Below are 24,486 nucleotides of genomic sequence, written 5' to 3' on the forward strand. Positions count from 1 at the left end.
CGAGAGAAACTCTTTTTCCAGAAAGGATCCGTTCTTGGAAACAAAGATCTTGCCTTTGGATCTAAGGTAGAAGGTATACCCAATGGTTTCCTTAGAGTATCCTATGAAGACGCATTTTTCCGACTTGGGTTTGAGCTTTTCAGGTTGTAGTTTCTTGACATAAGCATCACATCCCCAAACTTTTCTTCCCAAACCATAATTCATACGGTGTCGTCTCAACGAATTTAGACGGAGCCCTATTTAAAGTGAATGTAGCTGTCTCTAGAGCGTATTCCCAAAATGATAGCGGTAAATCAGTAAGAGACATCATAGATCGCACCATATCCAATAGGGTGCGATTACGACGTTCGGACACACCGTTATGCTGAGGTGTTCCAGGCGGCGTGAGTTGTGAAACTATTCCACATTTTCTTAAGTGTGTACCAAATTCGTGACTTAAATATTCTCCTCCACGATCTGATCGTAAGAATTTTATCTTTCGGTCACGTTGATTCTCTACTTCATTCTGAAATTCCTTGAACTTTTCAAAGGTCTCAGACTTGTGTTTCATCAAGTAGACATACCCATATCTACTTAAGTCATTAGTGAGAGTGAGAACATAACGATATCCTCCGCGAGCCTCAACGCTCATTGGACCACACACATCAGTATGTATGATTTCCAATAAGTTGGTTGCTCGCTCCATTGTTCTGGAGAACGGAGTCTTGGTCATTTTGCCCATGAGGCATGGTTCGCATGTGTCAAATGATTCATAATCGAGAGACTCTAAAAGTCCATCAGCATGGAGCTTCTTCATCCGCTTGACACCAATGTGACCAAGGCGGCAGGGCCACAAGTATGTGGGACTATCGTTATCAACTTTACATATTTTGGTATTCACATTATGAATATGTGTAACATTACGTTCGAGATTCATTAAGAATAAACCATTGACCATCGGGGCATGACCATAAAACATATCTCTCATATAAATAGAACAACCATTATTCTTGGATTTAAATGAGTAGCCATCTCGTATTAAACGAGATCCAAATACAATGTTCATGCTCAAACTTGGCACTAAATAACAATTATTAAGGTTTAAAACTAATCCCATAGGTAAATGTAGAGGTAGCGTGCCGACGGCGATCACATCGACCTTGGAACCATTCCCGACGCGCATCGTCACCTCATCCTTCGCCAGTCTCCGCTTATTCCGCAGCTCCTGCTGTGAGTTACAAATATGAGCAACGACACCGGTATCAAATACCCAGGAGTTACTACGAGTACTGGTAAGGTACACATCAATTACATGTATATCAAATATACCTTTAGTGTTGCCGGCCTTCTTGTCCGCTAAGTATTTGGGGCAGTTCCGCTTCCAGTCACCCTTCCCTTTGCAATAAAAGCACCCAGTCTCAGGCTTGGGTCCATTCTTTGACTTCTTCCCGGTATCTGGCTTACAGGGCGTGGCAACATCTTTGCCGTCCTTCTTGAAGTTCTTCTTACCCTTGCCCTTCTTGAACTTGGTGGTTTTATTGACCATCAACACTTGATGTTCTTTCTTGATTTCTACCTCTGCCGACTTCAGCACTGAAAATACTTCAGGAATGGTTTTCTCCATCCCCTGCATATTGTAGTTCATCACAAAGCTCTTGTAGCTCGGTGGGAGCGACTGAAGGATTCTGTCAATGACCGCCTCGTCCGGGAGGTTAATGTCTAGCTGGGACAGGCGGTTGTGCAACCCAGACATTTTGAGTATGTGCTCACTGACAGAACTATTTTCCTCCATCTTACAACTATAGAACTTGTCGGAGACTTCATATCTCTCGACCCGGGCATGAGCTTGGAAAACCATTTTCAACTCCTCGAACATCTCATATGCTCCGTGTTGCTCAAAACGCTTTTGGAGCCCCGGTTCTAAGATGTAAAGCATGCCGCACTGAACAAGGGAGTAATCATCAGCACGTGACTGCCAAGCGTTCATAACGTCTTGGTTCTCTAGGATGGGTGCTTCACCTAGCGGTTCTTCTAGGACATATGCTTTCTTGGCAGCTATGAGGATGATCCTCAGGTTCCGGACCCAGTCCGTATAGTTGCTACCATCATCTTTCAGCTTGGTTTTCTCTAGGAATGCGTTGAAGTTCATGTTGACATGAGCATTGGCCATTTGATCTACAAGACATATTTTGCAAAGATTTTAGACTAAGTTCATAATAATTAAGTTCATCTAATCAAAATATTTAATGAACTCCCACTCAGATTTGACATCCCTCTAGCCATCTAAGTGTTACATGATCCGAGTCGACTAGCCCGTGTCCGATCATCACGTAAGACGGACTAGTCATCATCAGTGAACATCTCCATGTTGATTGTATCTTCCATACGACTCATGTTCGACCTTTCGGTCTCTGTGTTCCGAGGCCATGTCTGTACATGCTAGGCTCGTCAAGTTAACCTAAGTGTTTTTGCATGTGTAAAACTGTCTTACACCCGTTGTATGTGAACGTAGGAATCTATCACACCCGATCATCACGTGGTGCTTCGAAACGATGAACTTTAGCAACGGCGCACAGTTAGGGGGGACACTTTCTTGAAATTATTATAAGGGATCATCTTATTTACTACCGTTGTTCTAAGTAAACAAGATGAATAAACATAATAAACATCACATGCAATTATATAGTAGTGACATGATATGGCCAATATCATATAGCTCCTTTGATCTCCATCTTCGGGGCTCCATGATCATCTTCGTCACCGGCATGACACCATGATCTCCATCATCATGATCTTCATCATCGTGTCTTCATGAAGTTGCTCGCCAACTATTACTTCTACTACTATGGCTAACGGTTTAGCAATAAACTAAAGTAATTACATGGCGTTAAATCATTGACACGCAGGTCATACAATAATTAAGACAACTCCTATGTCTCCTGCCGGTTGTCATACTCATCGACATGCAAGTCGTGATTCCTATTACAAGAACATGATCTCATACATCACAATATATCATTCATCATTCATCACAACTTTTTGGCCATATCACATCAAAAGCAATTGCTGCAAAAACAAGTTAGACATCCTCTAATTGTTGTTGCATCTTTTACGTGGCTGCAATAGGGTTCTAGCAAGAACGTTTTCTTACCTACGAATAACCACAACGTGATTTGTCAACTTCTATGTACCCATCATAAGGACCCTTTTCATCGAATCCGCTCCAACTAAAGTGGGAGAGACAGACACCCGCTAGCCACCTTATGCAACTAGTGCATGTCAATCGGTGGAACCTGTCTCACGTAAGCGTACGTGTAAGGTCGGTCCGGGCCGCTTCATCCCACAATACCGCTGAAGCAAAATAAGACTAGTAGTGGCAAGAAAGTTGACAACATCTACGCCCACAACAGATTTGTGTTCTACTCGTGCAATAGAGAACTACGCATAGACCTAGCTCATGATGCCACTGTTGGGGAACGTTGCATAAAATAAAAAATTCCTACGTTCACCAAGATCAATCTATGAGTTCATCTAGCAACGAGAGAGAGGAGTGCATGTACATACCCTTGTAGATCGTGAGCGGAAGCATTCAAGAGAACGGGGTTGAGGGAGTCGTACTCGTCGTGATCCAAATCACCGGAGATCCTAGCGCCGAACGAACGGCACCTCCGCGTTCAAAACACGTACGGTCAGTGTGACGTCTCCTCCTTCTTGATCCAGCAAGGGGGAAGGAGAGGTTGATGAAGATCCAGCAGCACGACGACGTGGTGGTGGATGCAGCAGGGATCCGGCAGGGCTTCGCCAAGCGACTACGGGAGGAAGAGGTGTAGCAAGGGGGGAGGCAGGCGCCAGGTGTCAAGGTGCGGCTGCCCTCCCACCCCCCTCTTTATATAGTGACCCCAGGGGGGGCACCGGCCCTAGGAGATGGGATCTCCTAGGGGGGGCGGCGGCCAAGGGGGGAGACTTGCCCCCCAAGGCAAGTGGAGGCGCCCCTTCCCCTAGGGTTCCCAACCCTAGGCGCAGAGGGGGCCGGGGGGGCGCACCAACTCACCAGGGGCTGGTTCCCCTCCCACTTCAGCCCATGAGGCCCTCCGGGATAGGTGGCCCCACCCGGTGGACCCCCGGGACCCTTCCGGTGGTCCCGGTACAATACCGGTGAACCCCAAAACTTTCCCGATGGCCGAAACTCGACTTCCCATATATAATTATTTACCTCCGGACTATTCCGGAACTCCTCATGACGTCCGGGATCTCATCCGGGACTCCGAACAACTTTCGGTTTGTTGCATACTAATATCTTTACAACGCTAGCATCACCGAACCTTAAGTGTGTAGACCCTACGGGTTCGGGAGACATGTAGACATGACCGAGACGGCTCTCCGGTCAATAACCAACAGCAGGATCTGGATACCCATGTTGGCTCCCACATACTCCTCGATGATCTCATCGGATGAACCACGATGTCGAGGATTTAAGCAACCCCGTATACGGTTCCCTTGTCAATCGGTACGTTACTTGCCCGAGATTCGATCATCGGTATCCCAATACCTTGTTCAATCTCGTTACCGGCAAGTCACTTTACTCGTACCGTAATGCATGATCCCGTGACCAGACACTTGGTCGCTTTGAGCTCATTATGATGATGCATTACCGAGTGAGTCCAGAGATACCTCTCCGTCATACGGAGTGACAAATCCTAGTATCGATCCGTGTCAACCCAACAGACACTTTCGGAGATACCTGTAGTGCACCTTTATAGCCACCCAGTTACGTTGTGATGTTTGGTACACCCAAAGCACTCCTATGGTATCCGGGAGTTACACAATCTCATGGTCTAAGGAAAAGATACTTGACATTGGAAAAGCTCTAGCAAACGAACTACACGATCTTTGTGCTATGCTTAGGATTGGGTCTTGTCCATCACATCATTCTCCTAATGATGTGATCCCGTTATCAATGACATCCAATGTCCATAGTCAGGAAACCATGACTATCTGTTGATCAACGAGCTAGTCAACTAGAGGCTCACTAGGGACATATTGTGGTCTATGTATTCACACGTGTATTACGATTTCCGGATAATGCAATTATAGCATGAATAAAAGACAATTATCACGAACAAGGAAATATAATAATAATCCTTTTATTATTGCCTCTAGGGCATATTTCCAACAAGAAGTGCTTAGCTTTGGGTTCAATCTTGCGATGTCCTTTCCCAGTGACAGCAAGGCACGTATTGTATTGTTGCCATCGAGGATAAAAAAGATGAGGTTTATATCATATTGCATGAGTTTATCCCTCTACCTCATGTCATCTTTCTTAATGCGTTACTCCGTTCTTCATGAACTTAATACTCTAGATGCAAGCAGGAGTCGGTCGATGTGTGGAGTAATAGTAGTAGATGCAGGCAGGAGTCGGTCTACTTGTCACGGACGTGATGCCTATATACATGATCATGCCTAGATAATCTCATAACTATGTGCTTTTCTATCAATTGCTCGACAGTAATTTGTCACCCACCGTAATACTTATGCTATCTTGAGAGAAGCCACTAGTGAAACCTATGGCCCTCGGGTCTATCTTTTATTATATAAGTTTTCCATCTACTTTTATTTGCATCTTTTATTTTCCAATCTATATCATAAAAATACCAAAAATATTTATCTTATCTTATTATCTCTATCAGATCTCACTTTCGCAAGTTACCGTGAAGGGATTGACAACCCCTTTATCGTGTTGGTTGCGAGGTTCTTGTTTGTTTGTGTAGGTGTGTGGGACTTTTGAGGAGCCTCCTACTGGATTGATACCTTGGTTCTCAAAAGCTGAGGGAAATACTTACGCTACTTTGCTGCATCACCCTTTCCTTTTCAAGGGAAAAACCAACGCATGCTCAAGAGGTAGCAACACCGGTGTGTGATATTGACGAGACCCTCTATGTGAGGTGTGTGTGTGTGCCGCTCAGCGGTTTGTGACGGTTTTCGCCCGGTTTTCCGTTTATTAATCGGACAACTCTCTTCTGCTTTATTAATGAGATGAGCCAAAGCTTTTGCCTTCGTTTCAAAAAAAGTCATAATTAACAAACATCGTACTACCGAGAACCCTGCATGTTTGCATCGCATGTGTGAAAGGGGAAATCACGCTTGGACACTCAGCTAGTAGTACTCACCTAACAGCATCTACAACTGGGCGCCCCAAACCCTTCTCAAACGCTTGTACGGGCCGCCCGGTCACTGACCGATCATGATTTTTCGACCCAAACAGATGCCTCAAACGCCCGGGCTGATCGGCACCCCTCATATCCAGTTTAAATATGGGGGCGCCCGGGGACGCCCGCCATGTCGGACTGATGGTGGAGGTCCTACGCGGAAACACCCGGAAACACGACGGTCTGAAGCTCATCTCCTCCGTCGGATCGGTGGCGCCGCTCCGGCAGGCCGTGTACTACCTAGCCCGATTATTTAAGTCGACCAGCGGCACCGAAACCCTATCATCCATCCACATTTTCCTCTGCCTGTCTGCTGCCGCCGCCACTTTTCACTCCACCCATGCGTCTAGTAACCATGCCCCCACGCCGCCGGGTGAGGAGTGAGCTATTTCTGACAGCGGAGCACCGGCTCAAGCCGCTTGAGCAGATCCGGGCTAGGCGCGAAGCCCGGATCGCCGCGGGGCTACCTCTGGATGTAGTGGATCCGGAGGAGACGATGTGGCGGGACGCTGGCGGCGCGGATCTGCAAGCGGAGTAGCATGCCTCAATTCCCTCCAGTCGGAGTCGGCTGCGGAGGCCAGACGCCGTCGTCGGCAGGAGATGGAGGCGCAAAGAGGCCGGAGCCCTCCTACCCACTCGTCCCGCCGGCATCCGGCAGCGTCGTTGTGGACATCTCCGACGACCAAGAGTAGTTAGACCGTAATACATAGTATGTAGTACGTATGATTTCTTTTGCATGCTATGTATGGATTTAGGAGATGAAATATGAGAGAGGCGCTTGCAGAGTTGGCTAATTTAAGACATGAGCGATCACTGTCCCCGGTTACGTCTGCGGGCTTTTAAGAGGCCGGATTTGTAAGGTCCGGCTGTATATGAGAAGTGTATAGATGAACCCGGGTACATATGAACCCACGTTGAAAAACACATTTCTAAATGCTAAAAAAAATCCGAGAAAGGTTACACGGGTACGTATTCATGTTCTATGTGCGTGCATAAAGTTTCACGGAAAAATAACATTTTTGAGGCCTGTGCAAAAAAACAAAAAATTGTGTCGTGAAACGCTATTTAGAAGTATTGAAATTTGTCTTTTTTATGGAGTCAAACCAAAAAGACATTTTTTCACAAAATTTTGTGCCGTGCACACAATTTGCGAACATGTATGCACAAAATTTTCTGTTATATTTTTTAATATTTCACGATGCTTCCCCCAAAAAATATTTTAGTTTTCCCCAAAGCTCCTCGCCTAGGGTTTCCTTCCTCTATGGCGATCTGATCACCTAGAGTCTTACCCCTCCAATCACACTGATCGGCGCCCCCGTCGGTCCCTGCAGTCTCTCTCGCCCGTGCTCTGATGGCCTCCTTGGACGCCAACTCGGCCACGAGCGGCGACGCCTCGGCGTCCGCGAACCCTGTCCTGGAGGACTTCTTCGACCAACTAGATCTGAACGATGAGGAATTCAACGATGTGGGAATTGATGAGGAGGATCCGGTGATCCAAGAAAGCGTGCGGTGGTTAGCCCTTGCTAGGGTTCATACCAAAAAGAACTTCTCCCCGGCGGCCTTCTACAAGGATATGAGGGCGGCCTGGAATGCGGCACAAAGGGTGAGATTTCGCCCTGTTGGCCCCAATAGATTCGTAGTCCAGGCCTCATGCCTGGGTGATTGGGAGCGGATGATGATGCATGGGCCATGGCTATTTCGAAACATGGCGGTTCTGTTGTGCCTGTATGATGGGTTTACCAAAGCTGATGAGGTAGTCTTTGATCATATGCCTATTTGGCTTCAGATTCACAAGTTGTTGGATCCCTATTGCAAGCAGGAGATTGTGGGCAAGCTGTTGAAAGGCGGGTGCAAAATCCTGGAGATGAGGCTGAACGGCAATACCCGCGGTGACTACATTAGGGTTAGGGTGGAGCATGACATAAAACTCCCCCTCACCAAGTTTGTGAGCATTGTTCGATCTCAAGCAAGACAAGTCTACCTGGTTCGCTATGAAAAGTTGGCCAGATTCTGCAAGTTCTGCGGCCTCATTGGTCATGAGCACAAGGAGTGCGGCTCTGGGGTGCATGATCAGCAGAAGCTCAAGTTCGGAGACTGGCTATACGCCGACGGCCCTAGTCATTCCCGTCCCGAACCAAACCCTAGCACGGCTAATGCCCCTCGGCAGTCGGGAAACAATGGTAGTCCCAAAGCTCCAGTGGATCCTGGGATACATGGGACTGATCCGGATATACTGGATACGACTACCAGCCCATCAAAGTTACCTCTTGAACATATGGAGCTGGATCGAGATGCAAGGAAGAGGCTCAACATGGATATAGCTAGGGATGAGGACTTGCACACATCCAGCACGTCAAAAACCTTATTTGCCATCACGGATGGTAGTGGGAAGGATGGAGTGGAGGCTGACTCACCTTCAAGCAGTACGTCTAGTAGCAAGCACGCCAAACTGTCAAAGGATCATATCACAAATGAGATATCGGCGGCCTCCCTCGAGGAGGACCGCCAGACACAATGAATATACTGTTTTGGAACTTAGGGGGGGGGGGACCGACGGATAGTTCGTGAGGTCTTGGCCCTCTCAAAAGCCAACAACCCCAAACTAGTCTTCCTCTGTGAGACTAGACAGGAATCTGTTAAAGTGGAAAAGCTGCGATGGAGACTCGGTTTGAAAGGTTTTCATGGTGTGAGTAGCGATGGAAGGAGTGGTGGTTTGGATCTATTCTGGGATGAGTCGTTGACAGTGACGATGCTGGATTCTTGCAACCGTTTCATTGATGTCAAGGTAGTAGATGGTGGTTCGGGTGTTTCATTGTGAGGAACTTTTGTCCATGGGGAACCATGTGCTGAGAATCGACATCGGATGTGGGAGCAACTGTGTGGGCTTAGAGCCAGTTCGCGGGAGCCATGGGTGGTGTGCGGACATTTTAGTGAGGCACTTTGGTAGCATGAGCACCTCTCGGGTACGCTGCGGTCTGAAACTCAAATGGTGGCGTTTAGGGATTGCTTGGAAAGGTGTGAGCTTGAGGACCTCGGCTTTTCGGGATTTCCCTTCACCTACAACAATGGTCAAGCGGCGGATCGGAATGTACAGGTCCGGCTGGACCGTGCATGTGCTGATGAGTCATGGCGGGACTCCTTCCCCTCCGCGAAGGTGATCCATCTGGTTACCCCCTCTCTGGATCACTGCCCCGTCTTGATCCAGATGTAGGGTCAGCAAGAAGTGAGACGTCGGGCGTCTAGCCTACGCTATGAGATTATGTGGGAGAGGGACCATACCTTACCTGACTTGTTTGCCGGGGCATGGAACAAACACAAACAATCTGGCAGCTTGGGCTCGGTGGCTAAGTCCCTGAAAGAGGTGCTTAAGGAACTAAAAGACTGGAGTAAAATAAAGTTTGGGAACGTGTTAAAGGAAATTGAGAAGCTGCGATCACAACTTGACGAGTTACAGTTGGCGGGATCAGACCTTGCTGGGATTCGTGCAAAGATGAATGAGCTTGACGACTTGTTATACAAAGAGGAGATGCTTTGGCTCCAAGGTTCTCGTATTGATTGGTTAAAGGAAGGGGAACGTAATACCAAATTTCTGCACATGAGAGCTGTTTGGCGGGCTCGTAGAAATCTTATACGCCGGCTGCAGAAGCAAGATGGTACTTGGTGTAACATTCCGTCTGACATGGAGAGAATGACGTACTCCTACTTCAAGGAGATCTTTACTAAGGACCCAACCCTATCTACGGATGTGGTCCTTGACTGTATACTGCCTAAAGTCTCAATGGAGATGAATGAGTCACTATGTAGGCCTTATACCGAGGAGGAAATCTCAGATGCCCTGTTCCAGATCGGGCCTCTCAAAGCCCCGGGCTGTGATGACCTCCCTGCCAGATTTTACCAGCGTAACTGGGGACTATTGAAAACGGAGATTGTTGCGGCAGTCTAAGAGTTCTATGTATCGGGTGTGATGCCTGATGGGGTTAATGACACAGCTATAGTTCTTATTCCCAAAGTTCCCCATCCTCAGGAACTAAAAGATTTCCGGCCTATCAGCTTGTGTAATGTGCTATATAAAGTTGTCTCAAAGTGTATGGTGAACAGACTTCGGCCTCTCCTGTCAGAACTTATTTTTGAAAATCAGAGCGCTTTCATACCAGGACGGTTGATCTCTGACAATTCGATTATTGCTTTCGAATGCATCCACCATATACAATCTGTAAGGCACTATGTTCCCGGGTTGTGTGCGTATAAACTTGACCTGTCGAAGGCCTACGATCGTGTGGACTGGGATTTTTTGGAGAGGGCTTTGGCTAAATGGGGCTTCTCTCCGGTTTGGATCTCCCATGTCATGGCGTGTGTTTCATCTGTGAAGTATTCGATGAATTTTAATGTGAAGCTATTGGATTCTTTCTCTCCCTCAAGGGGACTCCGTCAAGGTGACCCGTTATCACCCTTTCTCTTCTTGTTTGTTGCTAATGCTCTATCTTCCTTGATTCACAAGGCTACGCAACAAGATGGTCTCGAAGGAATAAGAATATGCAGGGGGGCACCGGAAATTTCCCACCTTATGTGTGCGGATGATTCCCTATTGTTCTTCCAGGCAACAGAGCAGCAGGCACTGTTGGTGAAAGGTTTGTTGAACATGTTTGCGACGGCGACTGGCCAACTGATTAACCCATCCAAATGTTCCATCCTCTTCTCAAACCAGTGCCCACCAAATGTTGCATTGCAATTAAAGAATATTCTGGAAGTCAGTCAGGAAGCTTTCGAACCCAAATATTTGGGTTTGTCGATCCCCGAAGGTAGGATGCACAAGGGGAAGTTTGAGTCAGTACAAGAATGGCTGAGAAAAGTTCTTGTCGACTGGAGTGAGCAATACATGTCTTCTGGCAACAAAGAGGTTCTGATTAAGTCGGTAGCTCAAGCCATTCCGACCTATGTCATGAGTATTTTCAAAATTCCCTATTCAGTGTGTGATGCTCTGACTCGTATGATACGCCAATACTTGTGGGGGTGGAGAACGACAAAAGGAAAATGGCCTGGCTGAGCTGGGACAAACTACGGTTACCTAAATCCATGGGTGGCATGGGTTTTCGGGACATTAGGGCTTTCAACCAGGCTTTGCTAGCCAAACAGACCTGGAGGCTCATCGACAACCCAGATAGCTTATGTGCGCGCCTGTTGAAAGCTAAATACTACCCCTCGGGTCAGCTTCCCGATACAGTCTTCCCGAATTCCGGTTCGGAGGTGTGGAAAGGAGTTCTGCATGGCCTTGAGCTTATAAAGAAGGGGGTCATATGGCGTGTCGGTAATGGTACAATGATCCGGACGTGGCGTGATCCGTGGATTCCGCGTCCTCAATCCTTCTGTCCAATCACTCCTAAACGGAATTGTCGTTTCGATTGGGTTTCTGATTTCCTTGATGACAATGGTGCATGGAGGTATGATCGGTTGAGGGAGTTCTTTTGGGATATGGATATTGTGCACATTCTGAAGATCAGGCCCTCGCCGCGCCAACGTGACGATTTTCTGTCTTGGCACCCGGAGAAGAGTGGCCAATTCACTGTAAGGAGTGCTTACAAGCTGGCCACTTACGACCACAATGCTACCTTTGCAAATGGTGCATCTAGTACCAACCCAGAGGGGAACCGGTCGAGCTGGAACTACATATGGAAGTCCAAGGTCCCCCAGAAAATGAAGATTACGGCTTGGAGATGTGCGACAGGTACACTAGCTACACAGCAATGTAAAGCCTACAGACACTTGTCAACGACATCCACTTGTCCGCTGTGTGGTGTTGAGGTAGAGGATTCCTTCCATGCATTAGTAACCTGTACCCATGCAAGAATTTTATGGATAAACATGAGACGAAGATGGCCACTGCATGGGGACGAGCTTCTCATCTCCGATGGAAAAGAATGGCTGGTCTCCCTGCTGGCCAGATGCTTTGTAGATGTCCGTGATATGCTCATCCAATTTGTTTGGAAGATTTGGCAGTTGCGTAATGATATGACCCATGGGAAGGCAGCTCCCCCGGTGCCGTCTACCGTTGAGTACTTGGATAGTTACTACACATCCATCAAGTTAGCTGGTTGCTTTTCTGTTGAAGATATCCTCAAGGGGAAGACGCCTACTGCGGATATGGTCATGCCGAGGCACACGGTGGAGCAGCCTGCAGTTCCCTGGCCAGCCCCGGCGCGGGGCATCGTGGCGCTCTCGGTTGATGGTTCGTTTCTCCAAGAGGATGGCTCTGCTGCTGCGGGGATGGTGCTTAGGAATGATAAAGGGGAGATTCTGATGGCCGCGTATCGATATATTTTTCACTGCAACGACCCACTCGAAGCTGAGCTACATGCAATCATGCAGGGTATGGCCTTGTCCATCCGCATTCCGATCTTCCGGTGGTCGTGCAAACAGACTCCTCTGAAGCCATGTCCAGCTTGACAAATGGTGCGTTGGTTCACTTATTATTCGGTCATATAGTTCGGGAGATCAAGGATCTACTTGGTAATAGGGAGTTTTTTCCACAAAAAATTAGTAGGCTCCAAAATAGAGTTGCCGATCGCCTGGCGAAATATAGCCGGTCTGAAAGAGCTACGTCTGTGTGGCTTGGTTCGGCTCCATCATGTATCAAGGACATTTGGCCTTTCGACTGTAACTCTATTCATTTGCAATAAAACTCCCTTTATCCCCGAAAAAAAAGTACCCACTCGGCTGCGTTCAGATAGTGCCCACTCGGCTGTATATGCTCTAACCCAACCAGCGTAGGGTTTTGGTGTGAGGTGCTGCCGCAGATAAAAAGCAAGTACTACTGTACTACAAATCCGGCACTGCCGGGCGCCTGAGGCGGGAGGGACCGCATTATCGTTGCCACCTTCACGTGAAGGCCCAGCGCGCGGGTGACCACTGACCACTCGCGAGTGGCGACCGGTCGGCCGTTTCATGGGACGGAGGCCACTTGTGCGTGCCTGGCTAGCCGTAGCCGTAGTAGACGACCTCACGCCGTCCTCCGTGCCGCCGGCGTGGTGGTCTCGCCCACCAACCTGGCGCCGGCCGGTAGGCTTGGGGTAACCCCGCCTGGGCATGGCATTTCCTGCGTGACGTACGGGCGCGGTGGCCGGCCGTTGCGGTAGGTAGATCGCAGTGTCGGGCCGGGACGGTGCGTGTCAGTGCGCGCGCGATCGCTTGCTACTACTGTACTACCTACCTATCGACGAGGAAGATGATCGATCGCACGGTCGATGCCTGTCATGCCATGCATCTACAAGACTTACGGCGCCAACGGCGGTAGCTGAGGTTGCATGGTATGGTATGGTATGATTTGTTATTATTTTCTCATACTATGTGTATTTTAAGTAAGGCGCCCGAAAGTAACCATCTGTCCGGCCGGCCGGAAAGCGACGCTATGCTTCACAGTTCACACCCCTATAGTAGCTAGAGTAGAGTGCAAACGAAGCGCGCGCCCATCTAAAACTAAAAGCGAGTGAAAACGCGCATAAACCCGGCACACGCACGCCTGATCCTAAAACGTCCGTAGTAAAATACTCCTCTGATAATAGTAATAATAATACACGATCAACGGGCGCATGCGGCAACAAGCAAGAGCATACACGAACGAGACGTCCAAATTAACAAAGCCGCTCGCAACGTGCCGGGTAACTAGTGTACGGCTTACGCGATGCCCCCCGTGCAGCTTATTGCAATAAACAAACAAAAGCTCTGATCGTGTCTCACCCAACCGAAGGCTACGCTACTGGAACTGTAGGCGCCGTTAAAAATTAAGGGCATTGTTTAAGCAATCGGCGACCTATGCTATGCATGTGGCCGAGAGATGCTCTGGCGCTTAGAATACGTTAGCCGGAACAGCAGTTAGCATAAATAATGCTCCGCTAACACGGCGCTGCGCGTGGCGCATTTCTCTATGCGGAAATGTTGGGGCCTTTCTGTGCAGAAAAGAAAAAGGCGACGATCGCGTTCTCCGTATCCCGCCCTGCTTTCGGACATTCTTCTGTGCTTATTATATGTGTCCGGCTCGGCCTGGAACCATGCATGGATGGATGGACATAGACTAAGCTGGAATTGCTCGCTAGACAGCCCTGCCGGCGAGCTCCGGTCGTTGCGGTCTGCCAGGAGACCGCCGGGGTGGAGAAGGAAGGCTCACATGGGGTATCGCCGATATGGATGGATCTTGTACTACTAGTTTAAGATCAGATATAGTATGTGCTCTGTAAGTTGGCACGACACGACACGACACGACACGCACCAGCTTGGAGACGATGGTTGAGCTCCGATTATGTGTCGCGTACGTATATCCATTAACCAGCTAGTATCTCCTGGCTGATCCCGTGCAGTAGTGCTCCTGTCTAAAATAAGATGGCGAGCAAAGTGAAAGTAAAAGCGGATCAGAACGAGATATGTCCGTCCGAGGCGAGAGCGAGCGAGGGATCGATCGCTGTTGACTATTGACCGCCACCTCCTCCCCTCTCCGTCCGTCCGTCCGTTTGTGGAGCGCGTGGGCGCGGGCCCGCCGCCAGATTTGGGAGGATCCCCGAGACCGCGACGCGCGCACCCACCCCGCCCAACCGACTGCTGCCGCGACCGACCGCGCGTCCCCACCACCGCCACCACCACCGCCCGTGGGATCAGACGAGATGGGATGAGATGAGAAAATCCGCAGGCGGATCACCGTATCCCGGCGGGCGACGAACCGAATCAGAACCGCCGCTCGCGGCCCGGGTGCGTCCCAGCCGTGCATGCCCCCGGCGGTGTGGCCGATGGACTCATGCATGGACCGATGGGCGACGGGGTGGTGGCGTGGCGTGGCGTGGCGTGGGGTGGGGTTCGGATAAGGGAGGGAGGAGGGAAAGGGACGGGGCAGCGGCAGGCCTGCTGGGCCGGGGAGGCAGGCAGGGCCGCAAAAGGCATGCGGGGCCCGCCGGGGATGGGGAGGGAGAAAAGGAGGCCCGGTTTGTTTATTTATTTATTTTTAGTCGGGCGCGTAGCGTATCTCGTAAAATCCAGGAAATTCGATCGTCCACCCGTGGCTCCTCTGCTCTGGCGAAAAGCAACAGGCAGACGACCACGCCCGAGAAGCGGGCCGGCAGCGAGGCCAGCCCGGGAAAAGCGACCCTGCTCCCTCCCCCTCCCTCTGTCTCTCTCTCGTCTCATCCTCTTGCTGCTGCTTGAGCTGAGGGTTGGGGTGCGGCGCATGTGAGCTGAGCTGGTTGGGCCGGCGGGGATGGGGATGGGGGTGGGAGGAGGGGAGGGTGCTCCGGTGGCGCCGGCGGTGGTGGAGGAGGCAGGGAAGGGGGAGAAGGAGGAAGGGGAGGAGGAGGAGGAGGGGGGCAGCTGGGGGTGGCGCGCGAGGTCGAAGCTGAGCGCGGCGCTGGCGGCGCTGTGGGTGGTGCTGGTGGTGACCGGGGTGACGGCGCTGCACCGCAGCCTCCGCCACGGCGCGCTGGTCAAGGCCGAGGAGGGCATCGTGTGCATGTGCGAGGAGCGCGCGCGCATGCTGCAGGACCAGTTCGCCGTCTCCGTCAACCACGTCCACGCCCTCGCCATCCTCGTCGCCACCTTCCACTACGAGAAGCAGCCGCCCGCGCTCGACCAGGTCCGTCCCCGACCACCCTCCATCTCCATGTGTGTGCCGTACGACGACGGCTTCAGCAATTGCTATCGCTTCCTCGTCTCCACTGCAGCGCTGCCGCGCGAATTCTCTGCCGATTTAATTCATGCAGCAGTACATGCTCTGCCTCTGACCATGCAGCAGTACATGCTCTGCCTCTGCCTCTGCGGCTGCTCCCTCTCCATTTAATTCATGCGAGAGCTTCCCGGGCCTGCGCCTGCCATGGAAGGACATGCCATGCCAGTGCTAGTACCGTTTTACCACAACCTGTAGCATGCATGCCATCCTACACAAAAAGAAGCTCCTGTTCCGCGTTTTGAAATTGAATTTGATTGACAGCCGCGGCTGGTTGCTCTGGCTTTAAATTAATGCGTGCGCTTCTTCTTGTTCTTGGAGCAGGACACCTTCGCGGACTACACGGCGCGGACGTCCTTCGAGCGCCCGCTGCTGAGCGGGGTGGCGTACGCGCAGCGGGTGATGCACGCCGACCGGGAGGCCTTCGAGCGGCAGCAGGGCTGGATCATCAAGACCATGAAGCACGAGCCGTCCCCGCCTCAGGACGAGTACGCGCCGGTCATCTACTCCCAGGAGACGGTGTCCTACATCGAGGGGCTCGACATGATGTCCGGCGAGGTCTGTGCTGGTCTCCCTCTGCTCTGTTTTTTCTCAGCTTGTTTTTTGGGGCTCTGAAGGTCTGTGTTGCTGCTGCTGCAGGAGGACCGGGAGAACATCCTGAGGTCGAGGGCGACCGGGAAGGCCGTCCTCACCAGGCCATTCAGGCTCATGTCGAACCACCTGGGCGTGGTACTGACGTTCCCTGTCTACCTTGTCGACCTCCCCCCGGATGCCAAGGTGGAGGATCGTGTCGCTGCTACCGCCGGGTGAGGCTTCCCCTCCCCTCGATCAATGCATTTCTCTCCTCTGTTCTACTACTCCACTGTAGAACTGCCGGTTCACCGCCATTTGCTGCCCACTATGCTGCTCATAAAGAAAGCACATTAGTTTGTCAGAGTGCAGCACTGCTGCTGCATGTTTTACACTTTTACTTCACTGTATCAGAAAATGAAAGAAGGTTTACAGAGGTTTCTATTCACAGTGCCACTGTGAGTGCACATCATTGGTCAAAATGGGTCTTTTATATCTGACCTTTTTAGCGCCTTCTTAGAATGCTCCGATTGGCATCAAGCTGGCTTTTCGAAAGCACCTATTCATTACTAGTTATGGATATAGTGGTTATTTGGAACTTGAAAGCGCCTCTTTTCAGGTGTAACAAAATAGTCTTGCTAAAACTAGTAAGATTCCCCTAACTAACTGAATTTGACGGTTCGGCGCAGCTCAGCGCAACAACCGCAAACTGAACCCATTTTGATTTTGCTTGACAGATATCTTGGAGGCGCTTTCGATGTAGAGTCACTTGTGGAAAATTTGCTGCGGCAGCTAGCTGGAAATCAGGAGCTGGTGGTGAATGTTTATGATGTCACAAACCATTCGAATCCTCTTGTCATGTATGGGTCTGAAGTCCCTCTTGGTGCCCCCTCACCCTCACACACCTGCACGCTTGATTTTGGTGATCCATTCAGAAATCATCACATGATATGCAGGTGGGGATGTGCGGATTGGTCATTTTGATTTTGTCAAAATAATTTATTTATTTTTTGCATCTTTTTACCCCTCTGTCCATTATTGTGTGCAGATACAGAAGCGAGCCCCATGTTCCATGGTCTGCTATTACTACCCCGTCTGGTGTGTTCGTTATACTTATGCTTATCGGCTACATAATATACGCTGCGTGGAATCGCTATGATAGCGTTAAGGAAGATTGCCGGAAAATGGAAGCACTGAAAAAACGGGCAGAAGCCGCTGATGTTGCTAAGTCTCAGGTCAAGTTTTGTTGGAAGTCACTAGCTGTTGAGATATTCTAAGATTATGATCTAACATACCCTTCTTTGTCATTGCCAGTTCCTTGCAACTGTTTCTCATGAGATCAGGACACCCATGAACGGTGTGCTAGGTGATTCTTTTGTATAAATCCTATGCATTCCAGCTTATTGTTCATGCATGTAATTCCTTTCTTCCAAGGGAAGTGAGTGGTTTATGTTTTTCTTGTTTTTGTAGGAATGCTTGATATGCTATTAGACACAGAGCTGAAGTCAACCCAGAGAGATTTTGCGCAAACTGCCCAAATCTGTGGAAAAGCATTGATATCCCTAATTAACGAAGTGCTTGACAGGGCCAAAATTGAAGCTGGCAAGTTGGAGCTAGAGTCTGTACCGTTTGACCTTAGGTCCATCCTTGATGAGGTCGTCTCTCTATTTTCTTCGAAGTCAAGAGAGAAGGGAATTGAGGTTAGTTTAACTTTGTTCAGAAATTGGAAAAATATCCTCAGCCACGCTAATGCATGATCATACTGTACATTATTCGCCCTAACGTTTCTTCATTTATTCGCTTTCTTAAAATACTCTGCATTTCAGGAAAGTATTTTGCTTATAGTAACTCATTGGTTGCTCTCCTAATTTCTGTTTACTCCTCAAATCGTAGCTTGCGGTATATGTCTCTGAAAGAGTTCCTGAAATCCTGCTGGGCGATCCTGGAAGGTTCCGTCAGATAATTACAAACTTAGTTGGGAACTCAATTAAGGTAAATGTGCACCGAAGTCCCACCTTCTCTCGTAAAAAAGAACATGTCTGTGTTGACATATCGGACAACTGGGTTTACTTAAATTCAATTACACCCCAACTTACATTGTATTGTTGTTTGCTGTGTGCTTACCTTCTCACAGTTCACAGAAAGGGGACACATTTTTGTGCAAGTTCACCTGGCAGACCACTCAAATCTAGCAACTGAACCAAAAGTTGAATCAGTCGCGAATGGCATCAATGGACATATAGACGAGACAAGTGTTGTATCCACAAGCGTGTCGCACAATACACTAAGTGGTTTTGAGGCTGCTGACAGCAGAAATAGCTGGGAAAACTTCAAGGCTTTGCTTTCTTATGACACAAATGATATGGCGTATGGAAGTGATTCTGAGAATGTCACTCTTGTAGTAAGTGTGGAGGATACAGGGATAGGTATACCAATTCATGCCCAAGGCCGGGTCTTCATGCCTTTCATGCAAGCTGATAGTTCAACATCTAGAAATTATGGTGGGACTGGAATTGGGTTGAGTATCAGCAAATGTCTTGTTGAACTAATGAGTGGTCAGATAAACTTTGTCAGTCGACCCAATGTTGGGAGCACATTTACATTCACCGCAGTTCTGCAAAGGTGTGAGAGAAATGCTATTAATGTCAGCAAGTCTGCTTTGTTGCATCCTCTGCCATCCAGTTTTCAAGGTCTATCCACACTGCTGGTTGATAAAAGACCAGTAAGAGCAACTGTAACTGAGTATCATTTGCAAAGACTTGGCATTGCCTCGAAATCTGTACGTACCATTGAGCAAGCACTCAGTGTTTTGCTTGGGAGAAATGGCACTTCGCTAACCAGGTATTTATCAATTACTCCCTCCGTTCTGAATTACTTGTCTTAGATTTGTCTAGATACGGATGTATCTAGACTCATTTTAGTGCTAGATACATCCGTATCTAGACAAATCGAAGACAAGTAATTTGGAACGGAGGGAGTACAACTTACATCATAAGTGCTTCCTGAGTTACAAATGTGAAGTGATAAGTTACCATTTTTAGAGAAAAGGGAAATGGAATATGCTTTCATCCTTATAAATATTTAGCTTTTTCAGAAAATATGCTACAAGAATTTGATTGCAAATAGGTTGATAGTGGCTGTAGGCAATAATATTGACCATGTCATGTTGTTACTGCTTGTTCCATCGCATTTCTGATTATTTGGTAGAATGGATTCTTGGGTTTGCTTTCATGTTGTATTGCTACTACCATGAAGTTTGGTTCTTCTGTTCATGACTTAAAATTTGTAGAATTGAATGGAGACTCCTTATTTTCAGAAAGAGAAACACTTACTTATTTTGTAAGCAAGTGCGCTTTTCAAATAACTACTAACATGATTCTTAACTATGTTATTTGACATATTTTTATAGTCAGTTTTATCCCATTGAACTTAATGTTATATGAATTTGTTGCAGCATGCCCGGGAAACAACTTTCCATGTTATTAGTTGAAAGTGACTCATGGGGCTTAAAGATGGACGTCCCCTTGCGTACTAGATTTTTGGAGATGAAACAGAACGGGTGTGAATCGGTGTTCCCTCAAGTTATTCTCCTTTCATTGGCTGATTCAGACAAAATGAAAGCGGAATATGCCGTTGATTCTGTCATCACAAAGCCTCTGAAAGCAAGCACACTTGCAGCTTGTCTATTCCAATCACTTGGTATCAGTATCACACAGGCAAACAATGAGAAGAAACATCATGGCCCAGACTCTCTTTATGGGTTGCTTCTTGGAAAGAACATCCTGGTGGTTGATGACAACAAGGTAAACCTTAGAGTTGCTGCTGGTACACTGAAGAAATATGGGGCAAAGGTGGAGTGCGTGGAGAGTGGAAAAGATGCTCTTGAACTTCTGCAAGTCCCGCACAAGTTTGATCTCTGTCTAATGGATATTCAGATGCCAGAGATGGATGGGTAAGCTTATATGCTATCAACCTATTAAACTTATACAAAGTAAACTTGAGCATATTGTTTTTACATCTAACCCTAAAACCCGACATACCATGTACAAGCACAATCACATGACAACCTGTTTTTTGTTGAGTTATATTTCTGTTTCTTCTTTCATGTCAGTTATAAGTTATAACATGTATATATCTGACCTGAAAAAACATGTATATATATCATCTTGATACCAATGGCTGATTGGGAATAGTACCAAATTCCAAGCTATGATTGAATGATAGCTAAAAAAATATACTTTTTGAAATCTAAACCCCTAATTAGAGGCTTGTGTTCTATCTAATACTGTAGTAATTACAACAGCATGTGATGATTATAATACCAAAGCTAGTATACAGAAATATGCGGTGGTTCCTTGTAGGTTTTCATATTTGTGTAGCCATGGCCTCATGGGTGTTTAACTCGAGTCAATATCTCTTTTGTAACCAGTACAGTACATATTGGTTGCACACATCTTTGTACGTGAGTCAATATACCACCCTTGCGCTTCTGTTTAAAGGAATACACGTATTTTTGATACGCCAGGTTTGAGGCGACCCGGCAAATACGGGCAATTGAAGCAAAGGCACATGACCAGAAAGACAATGCTGATAATTCAGAAGCAGGTAGTGCAGCAAAGAAGGCCCAATGGCATCTACCGGTCCTGGCAATGACTGCCGATGTCATCCAGGCCACTCATGAGGAATGCACAAAGCATGGAATGGATGGCTACGTCTCGAAACCCTTCGAGGAGAAGCAGCTGTTCAAGGCAGTGCAGAAGTTCTTGGGACCTAGCACATCCAGCTGACAGCGATCCGCGCATTCCGGTGTGTGCATTGGCCGGGAGGAGCTCTGACTGAACGGAGGCAGCTATGTTTTGTGCGATCCTTTAACCGAGGATGCATTCTGGTTCCGGTGCTGCCCGTGGTCGCGGCTTCTCCGGAGTCCGCGCGACGATCAAGTTCGTGGCGAGGTGGGCAGCCCAGAGAGGTAACGGAGCTGTACATGTATTGTATTGGCAGGCCCTGTTTCATTACCGTAATCTAGGAGAAACATATGCCGAAGGGCGAGCACTGCGTTGGGAAGCAGCATGTGTACTGTTCGCGTCGATCTAGAGCATAGTTTTTGCTGTACAGCTTCCACGGTTTTTCTGCTCCGGCATGCATACATGGTAAGGCTGGGAAAAGATGAGGTTAATTTTTGGCTGTTTTATTTGCTCCGTACCGGAAATGCTCCGGTATGTGTGTTAAGCTGATGTAAATGGCTCGATTGCATTTCCATGTGGATATGTATTGGGAGGAAATAATGAATCGATTGTGGAAATGTGTTGGGAGGGAGCTGTTGAATCCAACTCTCAACTCTCAATATTTGGAAGAAATAATGAATCGATTATAATCCTTCCTTTCTGTTCGAGTAACGATTTAGAGGAAATCTCCCTCTGAAGTATCCGTTTGCAAACCCTAGATCCATGTGGGGAGGGGACTTAACGATCTTTTCAGAATGAATGGGAGGAGCTAGAATTCACTGGCTTTAGATCACTAGAACAACAATTTGCGCTTATAAGATCCTTTGCTAGAGCGAGCTTGGAATTTGCAGATCATGATGCTGAAAGGAGATGAGCAATGCGAGTGCTGTGATACACCACCTCGTCACTGAACCACTCTACTCTGCATTTCCAAGACCAGCGCTGTTGTCTTGAGTACTGTAGTAAATCTCACTGAAACTCATCCTGCTCAGCCAAGATCTGGTGAGAATCAGACACAGGGGAGGCGCTCAGAGGAGCTCGTGCTGTGGCAAGCAACTGGTGAGTAGAGAGTATTGTTCATGACCTCCTGAGAGCAATTCACAAAAAAGAACAGTGTATAGCATGTGACGGTCACTTTTCAAAGAAATATCATGGGCACAATTAGTATGCTCTTCTTCACCCAGACCCAGACGTGTGTTCTTTCTTCAAGCCTACAAGATCAGGAGAAAGCCTGTAATGCTTCCATGACACCAATTTTTCTGTCATGTCATCTCATGAGGTGCTACTGCACTAGCATATGCATTAAACTTGACAGTGGCTACACCAGCTAATCCTATCAAGAAATAAATACACAACAAATCCTGCTTCGAAGAACGGCCAATCCGAATTGTGCCGTGCATGGATTTGTAATTTTTTTTGGCATGATAGTTGTATCTTCTGAAATTGGCCACACCCGCAGTGCAGCCACATGAACAATACTGCTTGCAAATATTGACGCATAGCAACTTTTCCTCGCCCAATTGCTTGTTTATGCTCAAACTTGCCTCTCGCTCATTGGACTGCAGCAAGTCTACAATCACACTCAGACCACTATAGCATGGCAGGAGGCTGCCTTCACAACCAGAATTCTCCTCGGGCACAAGGACTAGCCATGGACAGGGGTGCGTGGAAACTTGCTATTCATGTGCCAGAACCATGAGTTGGTTGCGAGATCTTATGGGTTTCACCTCTACCCTACCCCAATTTGTTTGGGACTAAAGGCTTTGTTGTTGTTATTGTTGTTGTTGAGAGTAGTATTGTCTTGCTATTCTCATGCCTTCACCCTTCACATTTCCATATCCGGTTCAGTGGAGAGATGACTAAATTTCTTTCTATAGCTACTGTCATGGCTTTTCTTCTCAGCCATGGAATCGACATGGCCACAGCTTCAACAGTTTGGCGTGAGCAGGATTTCTTCAGACACTGCCCATGGTTCCGGTGCAGCAAAAATGGACCTGAGATCCGGTTTCCGCTCCAACTTGAATCCAGCAATTCATCATGTGGAGCAAAGATAGAATACTCTGGCGAAGACACTGTCCTACTTCACCCACTTCTTGGCCCATTCAATGTCACTGCCAGAGACTATAGCTTATCGTCACCCCGCTTGTGCAACCGTGCCATAAAGTTCAGAAGTTCATCTCGCGGAGTCTACCAGCTAACTCCAACCATCAGTGTAGTCTCTATATGGTGAACCAGGAAAGCTTTTAGGCTGTTCAGGCGAGATCACGCCAGTTCACAATTTTATAGCTAGCCCATTCTCCTGCGTTAGCAACGCAACCCACCTCTCGTATTTGGTGAATGCTAAAGAAGCCGTGTATGTTCTTCCATTGGACTGCAGAGTCATCTCAGATGTTGTCATTCCGATATTAGGTGGACCAGAGCCACCATCCGTTCCCTTCAATCCAGGAATGGAAGAAGCGCACAAATTTTATGAGAAGTCTACTGGGATACAGGGCCACCGTTCGTTGCCTTTAATTGCACACAGTGTGAACAAGCTGTGCATTCAGCTCACAAAGGAATCGAACATTTTGTGTGCCTCATCCTCATGGTATTTGTTTCTAACAGAACAAAACCTATTTTATGGCTTAACATGGTTTAATACTATGAATCTTAGGAATCTCCAGTTTTTATAATTCAGTTATCTACTACTGCTTGAATCTTGTAACTTCCAGGAAAGTTGCTGCTATAATATTTTTCCATATCAATACAGCATACAAATTTGACTAACTACCTACAAAGAGAATATGGTTACAACTTTCAGAATTGTGCGAAGTCTTAAGTCATAACACTCCAATGGATATGCATAGTGCCCAACTTAATTGCTAAGAAAAAAGACCCAAAATCGTAGTAATGCAAAATTATGCATGTTTTAGATGCCCTTTGATTTCATCAGGTGATGCGAGCCGGTATGACAGACCGGTGACTATGAGGTGAGAAATAGATGCTTTTGTAACCTTCACTACCTTACCCTAATCATTCTCAATCTCCAGTAATGATCCCTTTAGTACCCAGAGCTAGCACCATGCAAAAACTTGCTTCTCATGTTATAATTTTTCCAACAGGAATATGGCTTCTGATGGTATCAGATTAATGTAAAGACCATTTATCTTTTACATAGACTAACATTAAGAGGCTGTTCCTAGAAAACCAAACTTTTTCCTATCTCATTGGTCAAAACAAAGTTACTTTGCCTTTTATGTACTACTAAACCATCAATGAGATCTTATTGTTCATTGCAGGTACCACTTCAATTCAAATTTTCCTTTGGCTA

General features: G+C 47.7%; 1 protein-coding gene across 1 annotated transcript; it reads left to right on the top strand.

Annotated features, from left to right (window-relative positions):
- Positions 1-15,238: 15,238 nt before the first annotated feature.
- LOC119294842 (probable histidine kinase 4) lies at positions 15,239-21,828 on the top strand. Its single transcript, XM_037573119.1, has 11 exons — positions 15,239-15,792; positions 16,207-16,440; positions 16,522-16,688; positions 17,190-17,408; positions 17,501-17,687; positions 17,767-17,818; positions 17,923-18,152; positions 18,346-18,444; positions 18,587-19,293; positions 19,907-20,404; positions 20,978-21,828. The coding sequence occupies exons 1-11, from the start codon at positions 15,421-15,423 to the stop codon at positions 21,237-21,239; spliced, it is 3,027 nt and encodes a 1,008-aa protein (XP_037429016.1). The 5' UTR covers positions 15,239-15,420; the 3' UTR covers positions 21,240-21,828.
- Positions 21,829-24,486: the final 2,658 nt, after the last annotated feature.

The sequence above is a fragment of the Triticum dicoccoides genome, chromosome 4B (assembly GCF_002162155.2).
Source record: "Triticum dicoccoides isolate Atlit2015 ecotype Zavitan chromosome 4B, WEW_v2.0, whole genome shotgun sequence".
NCBI lineage: Eukaryota > Viridiplantae > Streptophyta > Magnoliopsida > Poales > Poaceae > Triticum > Triticum dicoccoides.